General features: G+C 36.9%; 1 protein-coding gene and 1 long non-coding RNA gene across 7 annotated transcripts in view; one reads left to right on the forward strand and one right to left on the reverse strand.

Moving 5' to 3' along the window:
• EXOC2 (exocyst complex component 2) overlaps positions 1 to 26,910 on the forward strand; it is a 282,492-nt gene that overhangs the window by 120,179 nt on the left and 135,403 nt on the right. For all 6 annotated transcript variants that reach the window (XM_058733209.1, XM_058733203.1, XM_058733204.1 and 3 more), the window contains 2 exons: positions 7,738 to 7,863; positions 12,254 to 12,378. In XM_058733209.1, coding sequence (XP_058589192.1) covers positions 7,738 to 7,863; positions 12,254 to 12,378 — 251 coding nt within the window. The remainder of the gene's footprint in view (positions 1 to 7,737; positions 7,864 to 12,253; positions 12,379 to 26,910) is intronic.
• Positions 11,105 to 25,371, reverse strand: LOC131513893 (uncharacterized). The gene is made up of 4 exons (XR_009262869.1): positions 25,262 to 25,371; positions 14,032 to 14,139; positions 11,915 to 12,028; positions 11,105 to 11,248 (listed from the first exon to the last, which is right to left on the reverse strand). It is a non-coding gene; the product is annotated as an uncharacterized LOC131513893 (long non-coding RNA).

Consider the following 26,910-nt stretch of genomic DNA (forward strand, 5'->3'; position numbering starts at 1 on the left):
TTTAGGACTGTTATAAAAAAACTCTATTCAGCAACGTGGTGGTCTGATTTTCTTTTCCCCTTTGTCCTTTTTTACAGAAAGGGAAAAAACCCAGGTGATGTTCAGGGTGCCATGAATTAGATTTACAAGGCATACTATTAGAAGTCATCCCTGTTGTTTGTAATAAGTGTAAGTTTATATAAGCAGTATTCACTACCTGAATGCAGATCAGCAGGTTTTTATATAATGACTGTAGATTTGTTTTTAAATCTAATTTGAAAAGAGAATTTTAGCTACCAAATTAAAATTAAGAGTAGTAATTAATACTAGTAATTTAAGTAGTGTTTTAAAGTCAGTAACTTAGGACTTGAGAATTTGATTTACTTTTTTGAATAACATAGCATTTGTTTGTAGATTTGCATAGTAAAATAACAGCTGTTAAACATCATAGGAAAGAGTTGGATTAAGTTCTTTTTACTTGTTTCTTCTATTTTATACTAGATTCCATTCACCTTACAATGAATGAGTGATCCATCTTTGTTAAGACAGGCCAATAAGGCTTATGTCAAAAGGACCTTTTTTTAAATTTGTTATCCTAGCAGCCGGTTCTTTTCTACTGTCTTGGCTTACTGTACATCTGGAAAGAAGACATCTTGCAGCTGGGAGCCATTTCATGTCTAATTCATGTCCCCCTATCCTTAAGAGAGAAAAAAATTTTTGACAGTGCGTGTCAAGCACACATCGAATGCTAGCATTAACTGGTAATTTTAAAATATTCATTACAAATATTTTGTGTTATGTCATTTTGTAATAATTCTATTGCTTATATATTCTGAGCATGTTTTTTCTATTTAGATCCATAAAAAATTGCAAAAAAATATAGTACTTATTTATTTTTTTTATTTAAATATTTTTTAAAATGTTTATTTATTTTTGGGAGATAGAGTGGGGGAGGGGCAGAGAGATTGAGGGAGACCCAGAATCTGAAGGAGGCTCCAGGCTCTGAGCCTGTCAGCACAGAGCCCAACGCAGGGTTCTAACCCACGAAGCGCGGGATCATGACCTGGGCCGAAGTCGGACGCTCAACCAGCTGAGCCACCCAAGCGCCCCTAAAAAAATATAAGTATTTTAATAAAAGCATAAATAATTTTATTTTGTTTATTCATCTTTCTAGCTTATTTCAAATATCTGGTTCTTGCTTACATAGCTAATGTTAGCTAATAAATACTTATTCAAAATTCACACTTCTAGTTTTGCTTTTAAAATATATTCTACTGTTTTACCTACTGTTTTGAATGATGTTAAAGTACACCAGAATTTTTGCCTGGAACCTGCTTAGGACAGTTGTGACATCCTAGAAAGTAAAGTGAGGTTAACAAAGAGTATGTTAAATATGTTTCCCTTCATTTAATTTAGATGAAATGATCCTCTTTAAATTAAGGAAATGCCCCTGTAGCAACTTTAAAGATAGAGACAACAGTAAGATCAAAAAGAACATTTTTATCTGTTGACACAGGTCTAATTCGTGAGGAATTTCTAATTCTGTCTTGATATAACCACCACCCCCTACCCCCACCCCCCACCCCCTCCAGCTTTGGCATTGAATTCTTCTGTGTGGTGTGCTTGAAAGGAATCCTATCCTGCCTGTGTCTGTGGAGGCTCCTGGCCCGTGTGTTTGGTCAACAAGCAACAGTGGGTGGTCGGGCTGCAGTGCAGGACAAGGGCCCGCTGTGCGCAGGAAAATGTGTTCAAAGGTGTTTAAGGGCGGTAAGGAAGTCAGCCGCCCTTCTGAGATTCCGGGGGCTATAGATCAGTGTTCTCCACACTATTGTAGACTGTGAGAAAACTTGCTGCAGGAGGCATGAAGGATGAGAAAATACAGTAAACTTATTCACCTGGTTCCACATCTGCAGCCTTCCCTTAAGAAAGGACTCTTCTGCCCTTTATGTTGTATAGTCTGTTAAGTAAATATTGACTACTATTTGCATTGAAAATAGGGAAAACTTGCACAGCTTGAGTTGAAAGGATTTGATTGATACATGATAAGGTTTCCTGGAACTCTTTTGGAGTACTAGGTACAATAAGCATTTTCTACAAAATCAAATTCATTATCAGGTTTTTTTCCTTAGGAATCAATGTTTTAATGTAAACCATTAAGTTTTTGGGCTTCAGGGAAGATCTTTTCAGATCTATAGGTTAGTATAAAGCTGGAGACTTTTTATCTAGTAGAAATCTCACAGTTGGGAAAAAATAGCAAGTGTTTCAATTTGTTAACAGCAAATTGTGAAAGATTGTTTATTTTCTTTTAGAAAAGTAATACATTTTAAACTTTTGATTATTTCTATGCTTGCAGCTTTATTCTTTTAGTGAAGTGACTAGGATTGTTTTATTAGTGTCCTATAGAAAACTTCTGCAGCTTTTGAAAACATCTTTTTCTTTTTCTCTTAATTAAAACAAATTTTCTGTTCTGTTTATATAGTATCCTTAAAAGGGTTTTTCTGATTTTATGTTTGTTTACAATCTGTTAATTTCTCCTACATACTCACAATTAGAAAAAGTTCCTTTTGAGGTATAGAAGCTTTAACTGGAGAAATAAAACATAGATTTTTGATTGTCAGTAATTAAGAAGTTTAGTTATTATTTTTAAAAATTTTAAGTGTTTGAAGGTTTTTTTTTTCCCAATATGCTTCTTTCAGCATCTGTAGATAAGCCATGTATCTTTTTTTTTTATATATTGGTGAAACTATAACTCAAATACTAGTTTGTAGAATTTAGAAGACATGGCTATACCCTTTTAGTTCTAGGATTTTGTTTTTATCATTTTTCCTGCAAATACCACATAGGATTTTAGAACTAGAAGTACTGTAGTGTTGGTTCTCATGCTATTGGGTATGTTTCTGTGTGGAATTTTGTCTCCAGAGTAGTCTTTACACTGTTCCCCAGCTAACTGTTTATAGCCAAATAATTTTGATCTCATAAGCATTTATTCCTTTGAATGTATTTATTGGTTACCCTGCTTCGTGTCTTTAAAATAGCCAAGCTGTAAGTTCCATAGTAACAAATTCTGATGAATTTCAAAATAGGTTTCACTGTTACTTTTTTGTTGTCTTTATATTTTCTTTATATAATTTCCATTTAAGGCTTAATTTTCACATTTACTCTGTAGAGGAAGACTTTTTATACATTTAGATAACAACAGTAATCAGTGACCTAAGTTGTAGGAATAGTGAGCAAAAGAAACATATTTTCCATTTTATTCTCAGTGGTGATATAAAGTTTCAGATTTAAACTTCATATCTTAGAATCATTATTTTACAGCCAAAAAAGACTTTAAAATTTTTATAGTTTCAAGTCCTGATTTTTACAGGTGATGAAGCATTGGCCTATTATGACTCCTTCAGCTAGCTGTAGAATTCCATTCCAGTTGTAAAACCATGAGAATCCTGGGTTAATCCCTGCCTCAATTTCAAATATAGTGAACAGGTTGTTAGTATTAGCACAAATGAAGCCAGAAAGTGATAACCTTTCATCAAGGCTGCAATCCTACTTTTAATTTTTTTTCATCTAGAAAAAATTGTCGGAATAGTTAATTTCTGGAGAAAGTTTACTGTCAAGAAAACAAATGATTTCTCATAACCTAATGCAGTATTGAGAAAGACATAGTCAAACACAATTTTACAAAAACTTTAGTCTCTGTCACCTGTAAAATGTTCCATTGCAAGCTAAAATTCTAATGAAAGAACTGAAGTTGTGTGTATACACTTGAACACCATCTTGTATGCAGGGACAGATAACTTAGGTTGTCAGGGAAAACACAAGTAAGTAACATAAGTTTCAGTTGCACATAAGTCAGAGCATGATTTTATGAAACTTCCTAATTATTCTCATTTAATAAACATATGTTTTGTATAATGTATGTATGTCTCATGAACACATCAAAAGATGTTGCTATCATTGTGTTGTAAAACAGCCAAGAAAATATGCTGATTTCTTGTAAGGTATTTTAATAAAGCCTTTTGTTGATTTGATGTTACAGAAATAGTTTTTCTCATTTTTTGTTTTCTTTTTACTTATCGTCAAAACTACTTCATATTTGTAATGATTTTATAGTGTAGGAATGCCACATCATGTAATTTAAGTTTAAAAGGGCTGTCAATCCTCAAGGATTTTTTTCTTTTGACACTTGATAGTAAATAGTTTCTGATAAATGAGATTTAAAATGTTTTAATTTTCTCTTCAAAGGATAAACTTCCTAATTCCCTGTAAAATAACTGATGATAAGACCTTTTCTTTGAGTAAAAAGAAAAAAAATGTTAGAGAAATGCATTTGCGAGTTTAATGCTCACTGTTGAGTTTTCAGGGCTGATGAATGTGTGTGGTGCTGTTGCGCTATCTTCTGGTCACTCAGCAAAAATGCGTCTGAACAGATTTGTTCCAGATGCTGGTTAGTCCTGAGGGTGTATATGCTGTTTTAACTCCCTGATGCTGTGCTACACTGGATGGTAATTTGACACTGCCAATTAAGAAATCAGTTCATGTTAAACTTTCTTTTCCTGATATTATAGAAAATGATGATATGGTTTCTAATAGAAGAAAAGCATATTCATAATATAATTTCTGTTATTAAAGGGGAAGATAAATCAGTGCTTTAACAGTTTCTAAATTCCAAGATTTATTTAAACTTCATAAATTACTTAAAATTAAACTATTTAAATTAAAGTTGTAAAGACATGATTTATGGGGAAAATCTTTTTCTGAGGATCTACTTGAACAATGATAATTATGTTTTTCTGTAGGAATGGTACATAATGTATTTTTAGGAAACTAGGAAGTGTTTTCCTTCTTAATTAAAAATGTATAGTTCTGGGGGGCGCCTGGGTGGCTCAGTCGGTTGTGTGTTCGACTTTGGCTCAGGTCATGATCTTGCGGTTTGTGAGTTCGAGTCCCGTGTTGGGCTCTGTGCTGATGGCTCAGAGCCTGGAGCCTGCTTCGGATTCTGTGTCTCCCTCTCTCTCTGCCCCTCCCCCACTCATTCTCTCTCTCTCTCTCTCTCTCTCTCTCTCTCTCTCTCTCTCTCTCTCTGTCAAAAATAAATAAACATTAAAAAAATTTAAAAAAATAAAATTAAAATGTATATTTCTGAAACCTTGAAGAGTAACTTGTAACATTTTAAAATTAAAACGTTCTAGGGGCTCCTGGGTGGCTCAGTCGGTTGGGCATCTGACTTTGGCTCAGGTCATGATCTCAAAGTTCGTGGGTTTGAGCCCTGCGTCGGGCTCTGGGCTGACAGCTCAGAGCCTGGAGTCTGCTTCGGATTCTGTGTCTCTCACTCTGTCTGCCCCTCCCTAGCTTGCACTCTCTTTCTCAAAGGTGAATAAATATTTTTAAAAAAATTTTTTTAAGTAAAACATTCTTTGTACCTTTTTATATAAAATTTTATTTATATTATAATTTTAATGTAAGTACTTATTGTGATGCTAAATAAGTTTGGTCTTCTTTATATTTCCTATTAAAGTATGTCAGAAAATTGATATTATGATACTAATTTCCTGAATTCTACAGTTAATAGCAGTGGCAACTGTGTAACTGCAAAGGAAAATGTCATATCATTGAAGCTTCTACACACAACTTCTTTAATACAGAAAACAATCAATTATAAAAATACTGTTTCTCCACTGTATTTTTTTACTCTGTATCACATATCATTTATTTTGTTTTCCAAAGTAGAAATGCAGGTAAATAAAGTATTTATGTTTAGCACTTTAGTAGAACATAGTATGTCTTCAATAAAATTCTGTTCCACTAAAAAATCTGTTCAAATGATTTAATTTCTATTTTTACAAACCCTACCTTAGTAGAATTTGTGAGAATACAAGGAAATAGCTCATAGTGTATCATGTTAAATGGCTCATGTTAGGAGGAGCTTGTGAAGGCAGGTTCTCCATAGCATATTTTTACTGTATTTTTTTCTTTATTTCTTTATTTTTTTGCCTCCACTACCAGAATGTAAACATTTTGAGAGCAGAGCCTTGTCTATTATTCATCACCTTATCCTCAGGGTCTACAGTTACTGGCACATAGGAGGTACTCAATAAATACTTGTCAGTGTTACTGAATAACTAATATTATCAGTGGCATAGATATGTTTTATCTTTTGCATCTGAAAACAAATCTATAAGCTTTTATTCTACTAAGTTATAAAAGAAGGAATAGAGTTCTTACTGAATAATTTAGTACCAGTCACTCAGTATATATTGAGGGAGTTATTTGCAGAAGGTCCAGTGATTATGGACACAGATATAATATTTAATCCTTAATACCTGAGAATATAGTATTTTGATTTGGAAACAGGAGTAACTTGACTGTTAATGAACATCAGAAGGTAGAATGTCAAGTCAGTTGAATTATGTTACTTTTCACTTGTGTCAGAAGGCAGAGAAGATAGGTAACACTTTGAGTTAGAATAAGAGGTGACTTCATGGAGCAGCTGTAATTCAAGTCCTATTTTTTTTTTTTTTAATTTTTAATGTTTATTTTTGAGAGAGACACAGCACGAATGGGGGAGGTGAATAGTTCTTGATATCCATTTTAGGAAAAAATGTTTCCTGGTTCTTAGAATAATTTGGGTTGGATTTATTTTTTTAATTTTTTTTTTCATGTTTATTTTTGAAAGACAGAGACAGAGTATGAGCGGGGGGGGGGGGGGGCAGAGAGAGAGGGAGACACAGAATCTGAAACAGGCTCCAGGTTCTAAACTGTCAGCACAGAGCCTGACGTGGGGCTAGAATTCACAGGGTGCCTGCTCATGACCTGAGCCAAATCTGGACATTTAATTGACTGAGCCACCCAGGCACCCCTGGGTTGGATGTCTAAGGGTTTTCTAGAAGACTTCTGAGAAGAGAATCAAGAAAGCACTATTTTGGTGATATTAATCCAGACAGTAAAGAGAGTTTCTGGACAGTAGTAAAATGTTAGGCTTCTTGGGGCGCCTGGGTGGCGCAGTCGGTTAAGCGTCCGACTTCAGCCAGGTCACGATCTCGCGGTCCGTGAGTTCGAGCCCCGCGTCGGGCTCTGGGCTGATGGCTCGGAGCCTGTTTCCGATTCTGTGTCTCCCTCTCTCTCTGCCCCTCCCCCGTTCATGCTCTGTCTCTGTCTGTCCCAAAAATAAATAAAAAACATTAAAAAAAAAAAAATTAAAAAAAAAAAATGTTAGGCTTCTGGAATATTAACAGTGTGAGGTGGGAAGGATCCAAATTAGGCGGCTGGCATCAGGAATAGAAATAGGGGATCAAATCCCACATACCAAAGAAATCATAGGATTTGGAGATTTAAATTTTACAGGAAAGTTAAAGATTTATGCTGTAAGTCTGCTCCATTAAAAGAATCAGAACTCCGTGACTTCAAGCGCCAAGTTGTTTTTCAAAAAAGGATTTCTCATCCTGATTTTTATTTGTAGACTTTGTCCCACCCTTGCCACTGCCAGTATTGCTGAATATTCATTCTAAAATGAAACATAAGTTTCTTTCATGGTTTGTTACCTCTCTGTATTAAGCCAAAGAAATGGATTGAATCCTACAAATCTGTCATGGTGGGAATGACTTTTTAAAGCCATTAAGAGAAAACATTTTTTATTTTGCTTAGTGAATGTTTTATTTAAAAGAACGGAACAATTGATCAAGAAATAACTCTGAGAAGCAGTTCATTACATCAACAAAATAAGAATATATGGAATGTATGGAAATGTCACCTCTCTTCTAGGTACCCCAGGCCTTCACAGTCCCATGTTGGATCTGGACAGTGATACACGTCCTTTGGTGTTGGGTCATCTTAGTCAGACAGCGTCATTGAAGAGGGGCAGCAGCTTTCACTCTGGTCGAGATGACAGTAAGTATCTCTCTCTACTCCTACTTTGTCTTTTAAATTTGCACTTGTATAATTTCAAACATTTTTGTCTTGAATGTCCAAGGAAAATTGGAAATTTTCCTTGTGTTGCTGCTGCTAAGTATTACCAACCTTCACAGGTGAATGTATATTCAACATACATAGTTAAAGTCTACTTTAATTTTTCCTGTGGTTGACTTTTAAAAAATATGCTACAGAAAATATTTTGTGAGAAATTCTTTAAGATGGCATTTGTAATAAAAGTAATCTCTATAGTCAGTACAGAGAAACACCTTTTGTATGCATTTTAAAACTTGGTTTAGAAAGAAGGGTTAATAATATATTAATTACTAACCATTTTTTCCTGAGAATAAAGTATCTTGAATTTTAACAATATTACATTTCCTTTGTAAAGTTGATATTTACCTATTGTTTATTTACCTGTGTGAGATACAAAATATATTGGTTATAATGCATTTGGGTACCAGTTAAATGCTGTTAGTCACTAGTTATTTATAACCTCAATAACAAATCTAAGAAATCCAACTAGGGTGGGGCACCTGGCTGGTTCAGTTAGTAGAGCATGTGACTCTTGATCTCGGGGTTGTGAATTCAAGGCACATGTTGGGTGTAGAGATTACTTAAGAATATTTTTTTTTTTAAAGAAAGAAATCCAAATAGGCTAATAGAAATATCTTACTTTATATTAAAAGTAAATACCTCAAAGTTTATTTTAAAGTATTTTATGTTATTCTTATAAGTATTGGAGTTTACTTTTTTGTGTGTGATTTTTTAAATTTTTTTAATGTTTACTTATTTTTGAGACAACAAGAGGGAGAGAGACAGAACGTGAGTGGGGTAGGGCAGAGAGAGAGGGAGACACAGACTCTGAAGCAGGCTCCAGGCTCTGAGCTGTCTGCATAGAGCCTGACGTGGGTCTCAAACCCACGAACCGTGAGATTATGAACTGAGCCGAAGTCGGACACTTAACTGACTGAGCCACCAAGGCACCCCTCTGTTTTGTTTTTAAAGAAATTTTTCTTTACGTTGGTGAGAAAACAGTTGTTCCTTATTTTTCTTTGGAGTGGAGGCATTCTCCATGACAGACTGATCTTTGAGACCCAGTGGTCTATATATGTAGAATGTCTATATACTGTGTATATGTAGAATACATGGAAGTGCAGTAAGCCAGGCCACTCAGAGAGCTTGTTCAGCATCAGAGCCAACAAGGACTTGGTTCAGCATAGGATGTTTTCACTTTAATTTCCCAGCAAATAGTCTTGCAAAGAATATATGAGATAAGGATACTAGTTGAATTTCTCACAATAGTGTTATATAAGTAATGATCAGTATAGCTGCATGGAGGAGCTCAAACCTTTGAAACACTAATTTGGGGGAAGATATCATAACAGTCTACTTGCCACCACATGAGGCACGTGTTTCAGTGCTTCAGTTTTTAGATTTTCTTCTCCTATTTGTTATCATTGGCCCATCATGCACTGGGCTGTGGTCTATGCTATGTAGCATGCTGCCTGCCATTTCGAAAATAGTGCTTATCTGTATTTGGTTTGTCTCTTTCAGCTCTGTCTCAAGATGAAAAATACCTCTAATTTCATTAGACTCATATCACATTATCATTAGGACTCCTTTCATTGGTTGTCTGTTCAATTGTAGACTCCATGAAGGCAAAGACCTGTTCTGTTCATTCAGTATTAGTGGTCAGCATCACAGACAGACGTTATGGTATAGCCACAGGATTAAGACACAGGACACTTAACAAATATTGGCCAAATAGACAAGTACAGTTTGTAATGTACCCCTAAATAAAGAACTATGCCTTTCACATATGTGACAACAATTTAAAGCTTTTCCCCCCAACTCATAGACAAAGGGCTAATATACCTAAGAGGTAAAGAGGCTCTGTAGGCCACAAATAGGAAGTCTGAATGGCTCTTAAGTATATGAAGGCAGGTATTCAGCCTCACTTACAAAAAAATTTAAAAGGCTATGTAAGAACGATGGGATATGAGTTTGGCAAAATCCCTAAATTTTTATTGTTTTAGGTTTTATGTATTTGGTTTGTTCATTGGTAAGATTATAAAGAAGCTTATATGTGTTTATGTGTGTTGCTGGTGGGTGTGTAAAGAATCCCTGTAGAGGACAGTTTAATAATACTTATCAAAATCACAACTTCATGTACTCTTGGACCTAGAAGTTCTTGTTCTAAGAATTTATTCTACACTGATACTTGCATATGTGCTAAATGTTGTAGGTAAAAAGTTATTGATTAAAACACTTATTTTGGTTTTTTTTTTTTGAAGTACTAATTTTAATGACAAAACATTGGAAACAGTCTTATCCATTAAAAGGGAATTTTTTAAAATTATCATACATACAAAATATGAAATACATTTGACCCTTGAACAACACTGGTTTGAACTGTGTAGGTCTACTTATACACAAATTTTTTTCAGTAAATATATTGGAAAGTTTTTTGGAGACTTGTGACAATTTGAAAAAACTCTTAAGATGAACCAGGTATCATTGAAATACAGAAAAAATTAAAAAGGTATTATTGTAAGGGTACAGTATAATACATATAACACATAAAATATGTATTAATTGACTGCTTTATGTAATTGGTAACTTTCCTGGTCAACAGTAGGCTATTAGTAGTTCAGTTTTTGGGGAGTCAGAAGTTATTCATAGACTTTTGACTGTGCAGGGGATCGGTGTCTCTAGCCTCTGTATTGTTCAAGGGTCAGCTGTACACAAATGTAATTGTGGGGGGGGGGGGGGAAGAAACATTTTATGTACGAATAGGGAAGAACTTCAGGATCCACTGTTAAATGAAAAAAAGGCCAAGTGTCAAAAGATTGTCTTGAGTTTGCTTTCATTTGTGTGAAAGAACATTTGGCTGGGTGGGGGGGGAGGGGAGAATATGTATTTATATTTGCTTGTGTATATAAAAGACATTTCAGAAAGAATCACAAATGACTAATAACAGTGGTTTCTTATGGCTGCAGCTGGGAACTGGGCAAATGGAGAACTAGTGGGAGATAGACTTTGTTCTGTATACCTTTTAAGCTTTCTTTTCCAACCACATCTTGTCTTTTTAAAATACTACGAAACATTTAAAATAAATAAAATCCATCTCCCTCCTCCCCCCCCCCCCCCCAGAATAACAACAGTAATTATAGCAACAAAACTTTTTGCCTAGGAGTAATTTGAAAGGAAGCTGACAGTTGATAAAGGAGTTAATAAAGTTCTCTTATCTGGCCGGTCTTTGAAATTGCTGAATAGAAGTTAGAAGTTGACCCCAGAAGTTCTCCTGATCATTGCTGTGAAACTGGACAGTGGGGATGCCTCTGCCTGCTCCTGCTGGAGGCTGTGAAACAGAACAGCAGGGCCAGGAAGCAAGGCATGGAGGAAGAAGGAAACAGGAAAGAATGCAATAAAGAAAAAGGAAAGAGATTGGAAGTGATTAATGCTTTTGAATTACTAATTTGTTTTTATTCCAATGAACTTATTCCCATAAGAAATCTATAAGATATTATTTCCCACTTGCAACAATAACTGCATTAAATGATATGTAACCCAAGAGACTTCAGTATTTTTATTTTTTCTTAAATTTCTTTGTCATGGGAAGTTATTCATTATATGATTATACTTGAATATGTTCCTTTATACATGGTGAAAATTCAGTAATGAATCAAGTTATCATAGTGGCATTTCCTTTTTTTTTTTTTTTTTAATTTTTTAGATGTTTATATATATTTTTTGAGAGAGAGAGATAGCACGCACACATGGCGCAAGCTGGGAAGGGGCAGAGAGAGAAGGACATACAGAATCTGGAGCAGGCACCAGGCTCTAGATTGTCAGCACAGAGTTGGATGTGGGGCTCAAACTCAAGAACTGTGAGTTCATGACCTGAGCAGAAGTCAGACACTTAACTGACTGAGCCACCCAGGCACCCCCATACAGTGGTATTTCCAACTGGTTGTTATTTGCCTCAAATTTAAGGCTAATTGGCCTTGCCCTGACTTTGCCTTACTTTGCTGTTTGAGGGTAGGACTTTTGAGGGAAGTAGAACATCCTGAAGACAAGGTTGAAAAGCCAAAGCATTCTCCTTCTCCTGCTGTGCCCTCCAAACCAGTCTGCCATGCCCCTTTGAGAAAAACAGGAACCTCTGGTTAAAGTGTATTCTGTGTGCTGGCAGGCTTTGGTAGTGTGATGTGGAAAACATTTACTGATATCGGTCTATCAATAAATTAAAGCTCTGTAGCCAAAGTGGGACAAAGTGCAACACATTTTTTGGTGGGGGAGCAGTAATATGTTGAAACCAATTTTTATTCTTGACTCAAAGTATATTCATAGTATTTTCCCCCCTTAGCATGGAGATACAAAACTCCTCACCGGGTGGCATTTGTTGAAAAACTGACCAAGCTTGTTTTAAGTCAGCTGCCTAACTTCTGGAAACTCTGGATTTCTTATGTTAATGGAAGCCTTTTCAGTGAGGTATGTATACAAATTTGACTGTAGATGTCGCTAAGTCATTGTGAATTAACTTCTAGTCTTAAAAAATTTAGGTTTCTAAGTGACTTTTTAAAAACTTGAGTCCCAAAGCCTATTAATATTGTCAGATATTTTAAGATTAATTAAGAGTTCTATAAAGCTCTAACACTTCATAGCTGTATGATGTTAAACAAGTTACTTCATTGTTCTGAGAGTATTCTCAAATGTAAAAAGAGAGTAGGGGTATCTGTCTCAAAAGGTGGTCATGAGGATTAAATGAGAGTCAGTTAAAGAAAAAAAGAAAATGTGAAATATCTTCAAGGATTTAGAGTTGAGTAGATTGCCAGTTAGGTAAAATTATAGATGAAATTATTGTACAGTTGATTATGAACAAATGGTAAAACGAAGATAAAACAAAGGTAAAAGGAGCTTGCACATGGCTCTGAAATAACCCATGTAATTATGGAGGTTTCTAGCTGGAAAGAATTAAATGATCTTGTTTTCTAGCCCACTGTGATCAGCGCATAGAAGCTATTGCATTTAAATTTTCAAAAGTCGCACATTCACTTAGTGTCTTAATCATAATATAATTGGTAGCATAGAAATTATGAACAGAAAGTAACTGATGACATTTTGGGGTGATGGTGGGGTCTTGGTCATAGCCAACGACCAAGAAAGAATTCTTGAAGATGTCTTTGGTGCAAAAAGGTGATTTTATTAAAGCATGGGGGAGAGGACCCATGGGCAGGAAGAGCTGCACTGGGGTCCTGAGGGATAACTCATTATATTCCCTCAGGTTGGGAGGGAGTCAGGGACAGAATAAGTCTCTAAGAAATTTTGGAAACAAGGTTTTCAGGACCTCAGAGGGGCTAGCTGTTGCTGGGGAAACACCCTTATCACCATTTTATAAAACCTCAGTCAGGAGACCCTTCAGATGCATATCAGGGGCCATAAGCTTGGAGCATGATTGCCAGCATATGTCCTGGAGCAGTTGAGATAAAGGAAATAGATTTACAGGATCCTCAGGAGGTTGAGACAAGGTTAAGTCAAGGTTCTCTTTTGCCCCTAGCAAAGTGTCATCATGGAGGCAGCTGAGCTCCTAAAGTTAGGTCACTCTGCTGGTTTCAAGGACTTGTCAATGGGCTGCAGGCAGTAAGGGAATTTAATTTTTCATTTGCCTTAGTTGCAAGCATTTAAACCCCTTTCCTTTGTTCTTGGGTAGCTGGGAGTGTCCAGGAATATCACACAGATACCACCTGGGGTAGGGGTGGGGTGCTATCTTGTGCTTTGCCCCTCAGCCTGTGACATTCTCCCTCCACAGTAATGACTGATTTTTATGTGTAGCACACGGAATTCAGACTCATCATTCTAGACCCTCAGTTCAAGTGCCCCATGAAAAGCCCCCAGGCCCTGGAGTGTAGACACTAATGCCCTTCACCTTCAGCTGCCAAAGAGGCCCCACCTGTAACAAGGAGAAGATAGCTCTGGTTTTGTCTCTCTACAGAGAACTCCTTTTGTCCCTGGGAGCTGGGACAGGTAGAGATCTTCATGAGGATAATGGCTATTTCCTGCTCTTTTATACTTGCATAGAAATAGAACATAGAAATTGGATATGGAAAGGGCTAACTGGTTTTGGTATTTTGAATGTAAGTACACCTTTGTGGTTCAAGACCTCTTCTCCTTCATGGAAAGTGGTTGGGTGTCTTGGTACTCCAGGGGTCCATCTTTTCTCTCTTGACCCATGGACATTTATTCACGCGACTTCTAAAAGAAATAGAATTATTTTCTGGAGCAATTTGTTTTCCTTTGAATGTTTAATTCTCATTGGTTCACTGACTCTTTTCTTTTAAACCAGGTAGATCCTTGTTTGTATGAATGGTTAGTTATCTAAACCATAAAATTTCCTTGGTGTATGAAAAATGGAAAAACTATAGTGTATGACAAAACTCCTTAGTGCATAAAAACTGAACTCTTAAGCATGAGTTATCACCATATTTTTTTCTTCCTTTTCAGCAGTGTATTAGTTACTGTGCTTTATAACATTAAAATATTATAGCTTTAAATAATGTATGTCTTCTGTCTTTTTGTATCACTTGATTATACAAAAACTCTATTGAAAAGTTAACTATACAAGGGAAGTGAGTCTTCCATAAAATAAATGTAGAGTTTGGCTGCCCTTGATAAATGCAGAGTTGCTTGTTGCTACTGAGGATGAGAATGCTTTATTTTTTTTCTACAAATTTTTATTTAAATTTTAGTTAGTTAACATGCAGTATAATACTGGTTTCTGGTGTAGAATTTAGTGATTCATCACTTACATACAATACCTGGGGCTCATCACAAGTGCCCTCCTTAATGCTCATCTATTTAAACCATTCTACTGCCCTACCTCCTCCCCTTCTGCCTACTTCCCTAACCATCAATTTGTTCTCTATAGTTAAGAGTCAGTTTCTTGGTTTGCCTCTCTTTTCTCCTCCCATGTTCATTTGTTTTGTTTCTTAAATTCCACATATGAGTGAAATCATATTATATTTGTCTTTCTCTAACTGACCTATTTCACTTAGCATAATACTGTCTACCTCCATCCACATTCTTGCAAATGGCAAGATTTCATTCTTTATGGCTGAATAATATTCCATTGATTGTATGTGTACACATACACATGCACACACACATACATACACACACACACACCAAAATCTTTATTTTTTTTTTTATCTTTGTGAATTTTTATTTAAATTCTAGTTCACATATAGTATAATATTGGTTTCAGGAGTAGACTTTGCTGATTCATCACTTACATATAATACCCAGTGCTCCTCACAATAAATGCCCTCCTTAATACCCATCACCCATCTAACCTGTCTGCCACCAACCTCTGATCAACCCTCAGTTTGTTCTCTGTCATTCACAGTCTCTTGTGGTTTGTTTCCCTCTTTTCTCTCCACTCCCCTTCCCATATGTTCCTCTGTTTTGTTTCTTAAATTCGACATATGAGAGAAATCATATAATATTTGTCTTTCTCTGACTTACTTCACTTAGCATAATACTCTTTGGCTCCTTCCACATCATTGCAAATGGAAGATTTTATTCTTTTTGATGGCTGGGTAATATTCCATTGCATGCACACACGTGTGCACGCGCACACACACACACATATATGTATGTCACACCTTTATCCATTCAGCAGTCGGACATTTGGGCTCTTTCTGTAGTTTGGCTGTCGATAATGCTGCTATAAACATCGGGGTGTATATGTCTCTTAGAATCTGGATTCTTTATCCTTTACCATGTCTACTTTATCCATTCATCAGCTGATAGACATTTGAACTCTTTTCCATAATTTGGCTATTGTTGATAATACTGCTATAAACATTGGGGTGCATGTGCCCCTTCAAATTAGTATTTTTGTATCCTTTGGGTAAATACCTAGTAGTGCAATTGCTGGATTGTAGGGTAGTTCTATTTTTAACTCTTTGAGGAACCTCCATACTGTTCTCTCAGTGGCTGCACCAGTTTGCATTCCACCCAACAATGTAAGAGGGTTCCCCTTTCTCTGCATCCTCACCAATAACTCTTGCTACCTGTGTTGTTAATTTTAGCCATTCTCAGTGGTGTGAGGTGATATCTCATTGTAGTTTGGTTTGTATTTCCCTTATGATAAAGATGGTGGGCATGTTTTCCTGTGTCTGTTAGGCATCTGTATGTGTTCTCTGGAAAAACATTTATTCATGTCTTCTGCCCATTTTTTAACGATTATTTGTTTTTTGGGGTGTTGTGTTTTATAAGTGCTTTATAGATTTTGGATACTAACTCTTTATCCGATATGTCATGTGCAGATATCTTCTCCCATTCTGAAGGTTGACTTTTAGTTTTGTTGATTGCTTATTGATTGTGCAGAAGCTTTTTATTTTGATGAAATCCCAATAGTTTATTTTGCTTTTGTTTCCCTTGCCTCAGGAGATATATCTATTAAGAAGTTGCTACAGCTGATGTCAGAGAGTTTCTCCTTTAGGATTTTGATGAGTTCCTGTCTCACATTTAAGTCAATCATCCATTTTGAATTCATTTTTGTGTATGGTGTAAGAGTGGTCCAGTTTCTTTCTTTTGGATGTTGCTGTCCACTTTTCCCAACACCATTTGTTGAAGAGACTGTCTTTTTTCCACTGGATACTCTTTCCTGCTTTGTTGAAGATTGACTATATAGTTGTAGGTTCATTTCTGGATTTTCTATTCTGTTCCATTGATCTATGTGTCTCTTTTTGTGCCATTACCATACTGTCTTGATGACTATAGTTTTGTAGTATAATTTGAAATCTGGAATTATGATGCCTCAAGCTTTGCTTTTATTTTTCAAGATGTCTTTGGCTATTTAGGTTCTTTTGTGCTTCTGTACAAATTTTAGGATTGTTTGTTGTAACTATGAAAATTCCAGCGGTATTTTGATAGGGATTGCATTAAATGTGTAGATTTCTGTGGGGAGTGTAGACACTTTAACAATGTTTGTTCTTCCCATCCATGAGCATGGAATGTTTTTCCATTTCTTTGTGTTATTTTTATTTTCCCTCATCAGTGTTTTTTTATAGACCTTTTACCTCTTTGGTTAAATTTATTTCTGGGTATCTTATGGGTTTTGGTGCAATTGTAAATCAGATCAATTCTTTAATTGCTATTTCTGCTGCTTCATTATTGGTGTATAGAAGTGCAACAGCTTTTTGTACATTGATTTTTTTAAAAAAATTTTTATTACGTTTATTTATTTTTGAGAGAAAGAGAGAGACAAAGTGAGAGTGGGGGAGAGGCAGAGAGTGAGGGAGACACAGACCCAAAGCAGGCTCCAGGCTCTGAGCTGTCAGCACAGAGCCCGGTGCAGGGCTGGAACCCACAAACCATGAGATCATGACCTGAGCCGCAGTTGGATGCCTAACTGACAGAACCACCCGGGCGCCCCTGTACATTGATTTTGTATCCTGTGATTTTACTGAATTTGTGTATCAGTTCTAGCAATTTTTTGCTGGAGTCTTTTGATTTTCTGTATATGTCATCAGCAGTGAAAGTTTGACTTCTTCCTTACCTATTGGGATGCCTTTTATTTCTTTTTGTTGCCTGATTGCTATGGCTAGGACTATGTTAAATAACTGGTGAGAGTCGACATCCCTGTCTCATTCTTGACTATTGAGGAAAAGCTCTGAGTTTTTTCCCATTGAAGATGATATTAGCTGTGCATTTTTCATATTGGCCTTTATTATGTTGAAGTTCATTCTAAATCAACTTTGTTGAGGGCTTTTATCATGAAAGCAATGTTGTACTTTGTCAAATGCTTTTCTGCATCTACTGAAAGGATCATATGGTTTTTATCCTTTCTTTATTAATATCTGTATCATGTTGATTGATTTGCGAATATTGAGCCACCTTATAGCCCAGGAATCAATCTCACTTGATCATGCTGAATGATTCTTTTAATGTACTGTTGGATTTAATTTGCTAGTATTTTGTTGAGAATTTTTCATCCATGTTCATCAAAGATACCAACCTGTAGTTCTCTTTTTTAGTGGAGTCTGCTGTTTTTGGAATCAGAGTAATGCTGATCTCATAGAATGAATTTGGAAATTTTCCTTCCATTTCTGTTTTTCAGAATAGTTTGAGAAGAATAGGTATTAACTCTTCTTATTTTATTATTATTTTTTTAATGTTTATTTATTTTTGAGAGAGAGACAAAGCACTAGTAGGAGAGGGGCAAAGAGAGAGAGAGGAAGACACAGAATCTGAAGCAGGTTCCAGGCTCTGAGCTGTCAGCACAGAGCCCGATGCAGGGCTTGAACTGAAACCGTGAGATCATGACCTGAGTTGAAGTCAGACACTTAACTGACTGAGTCACCCAGGTGCTCCTTAACTCTTCTTTAAATATTTGGTAGAATTCCCCCTGTGAAGCCATCTGGCCCTAGAATTTTGTTTGTTGGGAGATTTTGATAACTGATTCAGTTTCTTTGCTGGTTATCAGTCTGTTCAAGTTTTCTGTTTCTTCCAGTTTTAGGTTTGGTAGTTATATATTTCTAGGAATTTATCCATTTCTTCTAATTTGTTGACATATAATTTTTCATAATATTCTCTTATAATCGTTTGTATTTCTGTGGTGTTGGTTATTTGTCCTCTTTCATTTGTGATTTTATTGATTTGAGTCTTTTTTCTTTTTGATAAGCCTGGTTAGGGGTTTATCAATTTTATTAATTTTTTCAAAGAACCAGCTCCTGGTTTCATCGATCTCTTCTATTGTTTTTTAGTTTCTATATCATTTACTTCTGTTCAAATCTTTATTATTTCCCTTCTTCTTCTGGCTTTAGGTTTTGTTTGTTGTTCTTTTTCTAGCTACTTTAGGTATAAGGTTAGGTTGAGACTTTTCTTGCTTCTTGAGGTAGGTTTGTATTGCTATATACTGCCCTCTTAGGATGACTTTTGCTGCATTCCAGAGGTTTTAGATAATCATGTTTTCATTCTCATTTGTTTCCATGTATTATTTTTATTTCTTCTTTGACTTACTGGTTGGCCAATTCATTCTTTAGTAGGATGTTGTTTAATCTCTTTGTATTTGTCATCTTTCCAGATTTTTTTCTTGTGGATGACTTCAAGTTTCATTTCATTATGATCAGAAAATATGCATGGTATCATCTCACATTTTTTGTATTTGTGAGGCCTGATTTGTGACCTAGTATGTGATCTATTCTGTAGAATGTCCCCATGTTCACTTGAAAATAATGTTCTGATGCTTTGGGATGAAATGTTCTGAATATATTTGTTAAGTCCATCAGGTCCAGTATGTCGTTCAAAGACACTGTTTTCTTGTTGATTTTGTGCTTAGATTATCTGTCCATTGATGTAAGTGGGGGTGTTAAAGACCCCTACTATTATTATGTTATCATCAAGGACTTCCTTTATGTTTGTTACTAATTGTTTTACATATTTGGGCACTTTCATGATGCGGGCATAAATATTTACAATTGTTGTGTCTTCTGTTTGATAGTCCCCTTTATTATGATATAGTGGCTTTTCTTTTTTTTCTAATCTCTTGTTATAGTCTTTGGTTTAAAATCTAGTTTGTCTGTTATAAGTATTCCTACTCTGGCTTTCTTTTACAGTCCATTTACATGATAAATGTTTCTCCAGCCCCTCACTTTCAATCTGCACATGTCATTAGGTCTAGAATTAATATCTTGTAGGCAGCATATAGATGGGTTTGGTTGTGGGTTTTTTTTTTTTTAATCCATTCTGACACCCTATGTCTTTTAATCAAAAGAGCATTTAGTCCATTTACATTTAGAGTAATTATTGATAGATATGTATTTAGTGCTATTTTATTACCTGTTTTGTCATTGTTTCTGGAGATTTTCTCTGTTCCTTCTAGTCTTTCTTTCTTTTGGTATTTCCTTCCCACTCGAAGAGTGCCCTTTAATATTTCTTGCAGGGCTGGCTTAGTGTTCACAGAATCCTTTAGTTTTTCTTTGGGAATCTCTTTATCTCTCCTTCTATTCTAAATGATAGCTTTGCTGGGTAGATTATACTTGGCTGCAAATTTTTCCCATTCAGTGTGTTGAATATATTGTGCCCCTCCCTTCTGGCTTGCCAAGTTTCTGTGGTGAGATCTGCAGCTAGCCTTATGGGTGTTCCATTGTAGTATAGGGACTTCTTTTGTCTTCTTTTAGGATTTTTTGCTATCACTATATTTTGTAAATTCAACTACGGTATATCTTGGGGTTGGTCTGCTTTTGTTGATTTTGATGGGAGTTCTCTCTTACTCCTGGATCTGGATGTCTGTCCTTCCACAGAGTAGGGAAGTTTTCAGCTGTTATTTCCTCACATAAACCTTCTGTCACCCCTTTCTCTTTTTCTTCTGGGAATCCTATGAGAAAATGTTATTACATTCAATTAAGTCAGTGAATTCCCTGAGTGAATTCCCTAAGTCTGTTCTTGCAATCCATAATTCATTCTCTCTTATTTGGCTTCATTTTCCATTATACTGTTTTTTATATCACTTATTCATTCCTGTGTTTCTTCCATTCTTGTGGTCATTTTATCCAGTCTGTTTTGAATCTCAGTTACTGCATTTTTCATTTCTGACTGGTTGTTTTTTATCTCTCTTATCTCTGTGGTAAGAGTCCCCTTGATGTCTTCCATACTCTTCTCAAGCCCAGCAAGTATCCTTTTCACTGTTGCTTTAAATTCTGCATCAGGCATATTATTTATGTTTTGATTAGATCTCTGGCTGTGACCTTTTCTTGTTCTTTCTTTTGGGATGAATTCCTCCATCTGTGTACTTTATCTGGGTCTCTGTCTTCTCCTGCTCCTGAGAGTGATGGCTTTATGAAAGAGTAGTCCTATAATGTCCATGGCCTGGAGCTTCAGGAAGTGTCTCTGGTGTGTACTGCATGTACTCTGCTGCTGTATTTTTGTCTGCTTTATCCCTCAGGTCAGTTGTCTACAGAGTTTCCCCTGTCTGCATCAGAGAGTGTTTGGACCTTGGCCAAAGCGTGTCCAGTTTTAACTAGGTGTGCTCTGGTCTATTTGTTAAATTAGATCTGATGCTATTTCCACCACACCTAACGTTTTGAAGAACTCTATAGTTAGTAGATGTAGTGCGTGTGGGGGGGTTTGTGCCGGTCTTCTGAGGGAGGGGCCTACTGTGCTGGTTCTTAGGTGTACTTGCCCAAGAAAAGCAGTACCAGTAGAGTGCAGGGGGACAAGACTTAGTGTAAGTAGGTGAGGGAGCCAGTTTTGGGACTGTGCTGTTTACTGAAGTTGGTTTATGCTGAGGGAGAGGGGAGGGAAAATGGTGCTAGCCAGCTTCTTTGTCTCCAGAGAATGGTCTCCATGCTTGCTGGTCTTGGAGAAGCACTCCCAGAAAAGTGAATAATTTCCCCCTCATTCATTCCAGGGGTTTTTCAGATTGGTGTTTTCTTTTTTTCTAAATTTTTTTTAAATGTTTTTATTTATTTCTGAGACAGAGACAGAGCATGAGCAGGGGAGGGGCATAGAGAGAGGGAGACACAGAATCCGAAGCAGGCGCCAGCCTCTGAGCTGTCAGCACAGAGCCCGACGCGGGGCTCGAACTCACAGACTGTGAGATCATGACCTGAGCCGAAGTCGGATGCTTAACCGACTGAGCCACCCAGGCACTGCTCAGATTGGTGTTTTCATGCTATCTGTGTCCACATTATTTGTCTGCCTGGAGCAGTCCAGTGCACTTTGGGTTATATACCAGCCAAGCCTGCTGACTTTTAAAACTCCAAACTTTAAAACTCCAAACTTTAAGGAGCTGCTATAGTGGGGGCCTGTGCTGGTCTTCTGGGGGAGGGTCTTCCTGGGTTGGGACAGATGGAGGATTAACCCAGAAGAGCAGTCACACAAGAGTTCAGGGGTGTGGGATTTGGAGCAAGTAGGCTAAACAGTCAGTGTCCAGGTTTGCCACCCTCAGCACATGTCTCTGCACCTGTGCTTAGGTGCAGGCAAAGGAAATGGCTCCCTCTGGTTCTTTTGTCCCCCAAGAGGTGTGTTTGTGAATGTTACCTCTCACAGGTATGCTTCAAGAAAAGCAAACAGTTAGTCTCTCCCTGTGCACCTTAGGTGATCCTCAGATTTCTGTCTGCCGCCAGGGTTGCTTGCCTGCTTTCTCTCCAGGAGTGGGGCAATGCCCTCAGGTCTCTATCCCAGCCAAATCTGCCAACCTCTACAACTCCAGTCTTTGAGCCCTACTGGTTGCAAAAACTCACAAAAATCAGCTCTTCTCATTTTCCCAGCCACTGGCTTTGGGGAAGTGTTCTCCTTATGCATTTCCCTGGGCACTCCACTCTCTCTCTTGCCATTCTCCAAGACCAGGACTTCCTCTCCTCCACAGCACTTGTGATCTCTTTGTCCCTCAAACCACATCTCTGCACTTCCTATCTTCCTTGATGTGACCTCTTCTCTTCCTTTAGTTGTATAGTTTGTTCTGTCAGTCCTCAGGGAGATTTTTGGGTATTCAGAATTATTTGATAGTTATCTTGTGGTATTTGAGGACAAGCCTAGGATTTTCTACAAACCTCTATTTTCTACACACCTCCATCTTAGCTCCTCCCAAACCAAGGAAGAGAATGTTTTAATTTCAGCTTTTCTGGTGTCCTGAAAAAAGTTTTCTCAACATTCCGCTTTCATACATGTCTCCATCAGTTTGCATTTTTATCCCTCTTAGCTGCATGAGAGTTGTGTGACTGTGTGCTGAGGACAGGTTTGGATTTCTTGCCCTCTGCCACAGTGGGGAACAGCTGTACCACCCATATCATGGCATAACTTCCCCTTCTTATCTGCTCTGTCTCTAATCCTGATTGCTCATGACAACTGGAAAGGTAGATGCTTCCATATAAGTGCCTTGGACAGATTGTGTGCACAGCTCCTCTTACAGAACATGAAGTGTTTTAATAGAAACATCCAATATATTTCACTTACTAGCTGTGACCTTAGGCAAATAACTTTACTTCTTTATGCCTAGTTGTATAGTTCTGGTTTGAGAATTAAACGAGTTAATGTCAATGGAGTACTTATAGCAGTGTCCAGCAGGTAAATGAAAATGTGCTCATATTATTTGGAAAAAAAATATTTGTTCTAGTACTTGAAATCTCATTGGCGTGGCACATAATAGGTATTCAGGGAACAAAGTTTAGTAGCATTAAGAAATAGTGGACTGATGAACTACTAGAGTCATGGTGAATAATGTCAAGATAGATTGACTCATCAAAAGCATTAGTACCTTAGGAAATGGATTTTAAACCTAGTTATTTGTTTCCAGTCAAATGTTTCTTCCTTCCAATTTGATTGGTTCCCGTAGGTGGCCTACCACACAAGGATCGTAGTTGCCTTATTTTGAGTCTTTTTGGAGTTTGTAAAATTCCCAAGTTTTTGATCTGGGTATTTATTCATTCATTCATTCATTCAGAGAGCGGGAGCAGGGGAGGGGCAGAGAGAAAGGGAGAGAGAGAGAGAGGGAGAGAGAGAGAAAGGAAGAGAGAAAGTCCCAAGCAGGCTCCATGCTGAAAGCTCAGTCTCACAATCGAGCCCACCTGAGACTCAGTCTCATGTGAGATCATAACCTGAGCCGATTGTATGGAATCCAATTTGACAGTAAATTTCATAAAAAAAAATAAAATAAAATAACCTGAGCTGAAATCAAGAATCGGATGCTTAACCAACTGAGTCACCCAGGTGTCCCTTGATCTGGGATATTTTAGTGAAACATTAGTTGTACTGAATTGGATATGTCTGTGGTATTTGTAAGCTTTTAAGAGTTGATAGTAATTATTGTTAATTGAGTGTAATTCATTATGCAGATCTGGGCATGTTTTTAAATTGTCAACCCTCTATTGAAAAGCTAGAAAGACACTGAAGGGTACTAGAAAGGAATGGATGAGTTAGGAACGTGTGCCTACCATGTCAGTTTACTAGTGAAATCCTGAAACTTAATTAAATTAAAACTGGGAAGAGTTCTGAGGTTTTTGATACTTGGTATTCAAACTCATACAAGAAAGCTCTGTAATATTTAAACAAAATTTACCTGAAAAATTTTTTCTAGTTATAGTAACTATTTGCTTTATTAAGAGCCCATCCGTTAAATATTTAGATGGAGTTTCCAACAGTTTAAAAAATAGTTCTTCAAACCAGTCATGCCCATGTGAAGTAACATACGTGAATCAAAACAGTGAAATTTAGCCGTTGGTCTCACCACAAAGTAGTTTTGGTCTGTGTGTGCAGGAAAGAGTTAAGGTTTTTAAAGAAATGGTTAACAGTAGCTTGAGATCTCACCTTTAGACATATTTTAAATATAAGTATAATTTGGAATGAAAAATTGTAAAGCATCCAAATAATTTTCAACATTAGTAATTGACATTTTTTAAGTTGCATAACTCATAAAATGTAGATTAAAATGCACTTTATGTTCCCAAATTAGATTTTCTTTTAAAAATAGGGCAAAAATTATATAGTTCAGTATGTTAAAGATATTTGACTCTTCATCAAATTAAAATAGTAAGTAACTGTTTTTTTAATTGATAATTTTAAGAGGTATGACTTACAATTAATTCCTGTCCCCCTCCACTCTCTGTATATTTGGAGACCAGTCCTTAAAGTTCACAGATTATTTTGTCTAGTAGATGCCTTTATGCACTCATTAATACCTGTTTGATGGTCAAAATTTAGTTTTAATTTTGATAAATAATCAAATTTTAAAAATTGCTTTTCACTCTTTTCTTTGATTTAAAAATATTTCACAGAAGGACTATGAAATAACTAGCCCATTTAACAAAAAGTTCAGTATTAGGTACTGTGACAGATATAATTAGAAAGGCACCAACTGATCAGTATACTTAGAATTTTATACTGGCTTGACTCATTATTGAAACAAATTGCGCCTTTATTTCAGAGCTTCATCCCTTTGTCCACAACATACTAAACCAGCGTGTGTTAGGGTTCAGAGAAACAGAACCAATAGGATGTTGATTCTGTATCTAACTGTGTATATAAAGAGAAAGATTAACCATAAGGAATTGGCTCACATGATTATAGAGGTTAACAAGTCCCAAAATCTGCAGTAATCAAGCAGGAAACCCAGGAATGCCTATGTTGTAGTTCCAGTCTGAAAGCCAAGAGGCTTAAGATCCAGGAAGTACCACTGTTTCAGTTCAGTGTCCTCAGTCAAAGCAGTCAAGCTGGAGGATTTCCCCCTTACTGGAGGAAGGTCAGCTTTCTTGTTGTATTCAGGCCTTCCACTGATTGGGTGGGTTCCACCCTCATTAAGGAGGGCAATCTGCTTTCCTCAGCCTACCAATTCAAATGTTAACCTCATCTAAAAACACCTTCACAGACTTACCCAGAATAATGTTAAAGGAATATGGGGTGCAGTCAAGTTGACACATAGACTTAACCATCACAAGGTCCTTAACTTAGATTTTGCAGTATAGAATTCCAGTGTCATTTGTGCCTCCTGACATCACAGTAGGTACAGGGCTCCTCAGCAACATCTGAATTCCACACCTACAGTAGTCCTCCTAACCCCTAGGAAATTCTTAAACTTCTGCATACCCTTTTGTTGATATCTTAAATCTCTAGGAGAACAGTAAGTCTGTTGGACTTTTCAGGAGTATATCATAGGATTATGCCTAGCAGATACCCTTCATTTTTTTTTTTTTTTTTTAATTTTTTTTAACATTTATTCATTTTTGAGACAGAGACAGACAGAGCATGAACGGGGGAAGGTCAGAGAGAGAGGGAGACACAGAATCGGAAACAGGCTCCAGGCTCTGAGCTGTCAGCACAGAGCCCGACGCGGGGCTCGAACTCACAGACCGCGAGATCATGACCTGAGCCGAAGTCGGACGTCCAACCGACTGAGCCACCCAGGCGCCCCGCAGATACCCTTCAAAGGGCCAGTCTGCCATGTGGAGACCCAGGACTTTGAGTTTTTTAAAGAAAACCTTCAGATTATTACAGTACTGTTCAGGGCCCTCAGGCTTTCTGAAATATATCCCAGGAGGTCCTGAAGAACACTAACCCTAACCCTAGGTGATCCTTCATTCACCAAATATTTCATGAATACCCTGAACACTCTATGTGCCAGGCACTGATAGATTTACATACACACACACGTGTACGTGTATGTACACATAACCCACACATGCATAAATTGAAAAAAATATATATATATATAAAGATGACCGAGATAAACATGATCTCTCCCCTCCTGGAGAGACAGAACCAAAATAATTTTTTTAAATGTTTATTATTTTGAGAGAGAGAGAGAGACAGAGAGAGAGAAATGAGTGGGGGAGGGGCAGAGAGAGAGGGAGACAGAGGATCCAGAGCAGGCTCTGTGCGCAGCGCACAGCCTGATGCGGGGCTCAAACTCATGAACCATGATATCATGACCTGAGCTGAAGTCAGACACTTTACCAAATGAGCCACCCAGGTGTTCCCCAAAATAAATTTTTTAAAAATTATCCTAAATTTTGCTAACAGCTATAAAAAAATAGGGTTCTAAGATAAAGAATGTCAGTAGTGGGATGGAGATCCTGGAAGATCTCTCTGTGGAGATGATATTGAAACTAAAACTCAAAGCAAGAGAAGGAAATAACCTCACAAAGAATCAGGGAGAAAAAATGTATTAGGCAGAGACAATGCCACATGCAAAGCCAAGGAAAAGAGTTTGGCATATTTGAAAAACAGAAGGTCATAACATCCTGAGTATACTGAGCAGGGACCAATTGACAGGGCTTTGTTGTACAGACATGGTAAGGGATTTATATTCCAAGTGTGGTAGGAAGCCATGCATGGACTCTAAGTGGTAGAGTGACCTGATCAGAGTTTTGGTTTTAAAAAGACCACTTTGGTTACCTATTCAAGAATGAATTGGCAGGGAATAAAAATCAAAGTGGGTAAACTGTTCAAGCTGTCTGGACAGGAAATGATGGTGGTTGGATTAAGGTTTGTTAGTGGAGTTGGAAAGAAGATGATGGATTTCAT

Source organism: Neofelis nebulosa, chromosome 6 (genome assembly GCF_028018385.1).
Source record: "Neofelis nebulosa isolate mNeoNeb1 chromosome 6, mNeoNeb1.pri, whole genome shotgun sequence".
Lineage (NCBI taxonomy): Eukaryota > Metazoa > Chordata > Mammalia > Carnivora > Felidae > Neofelis > Neofelis nebulosa.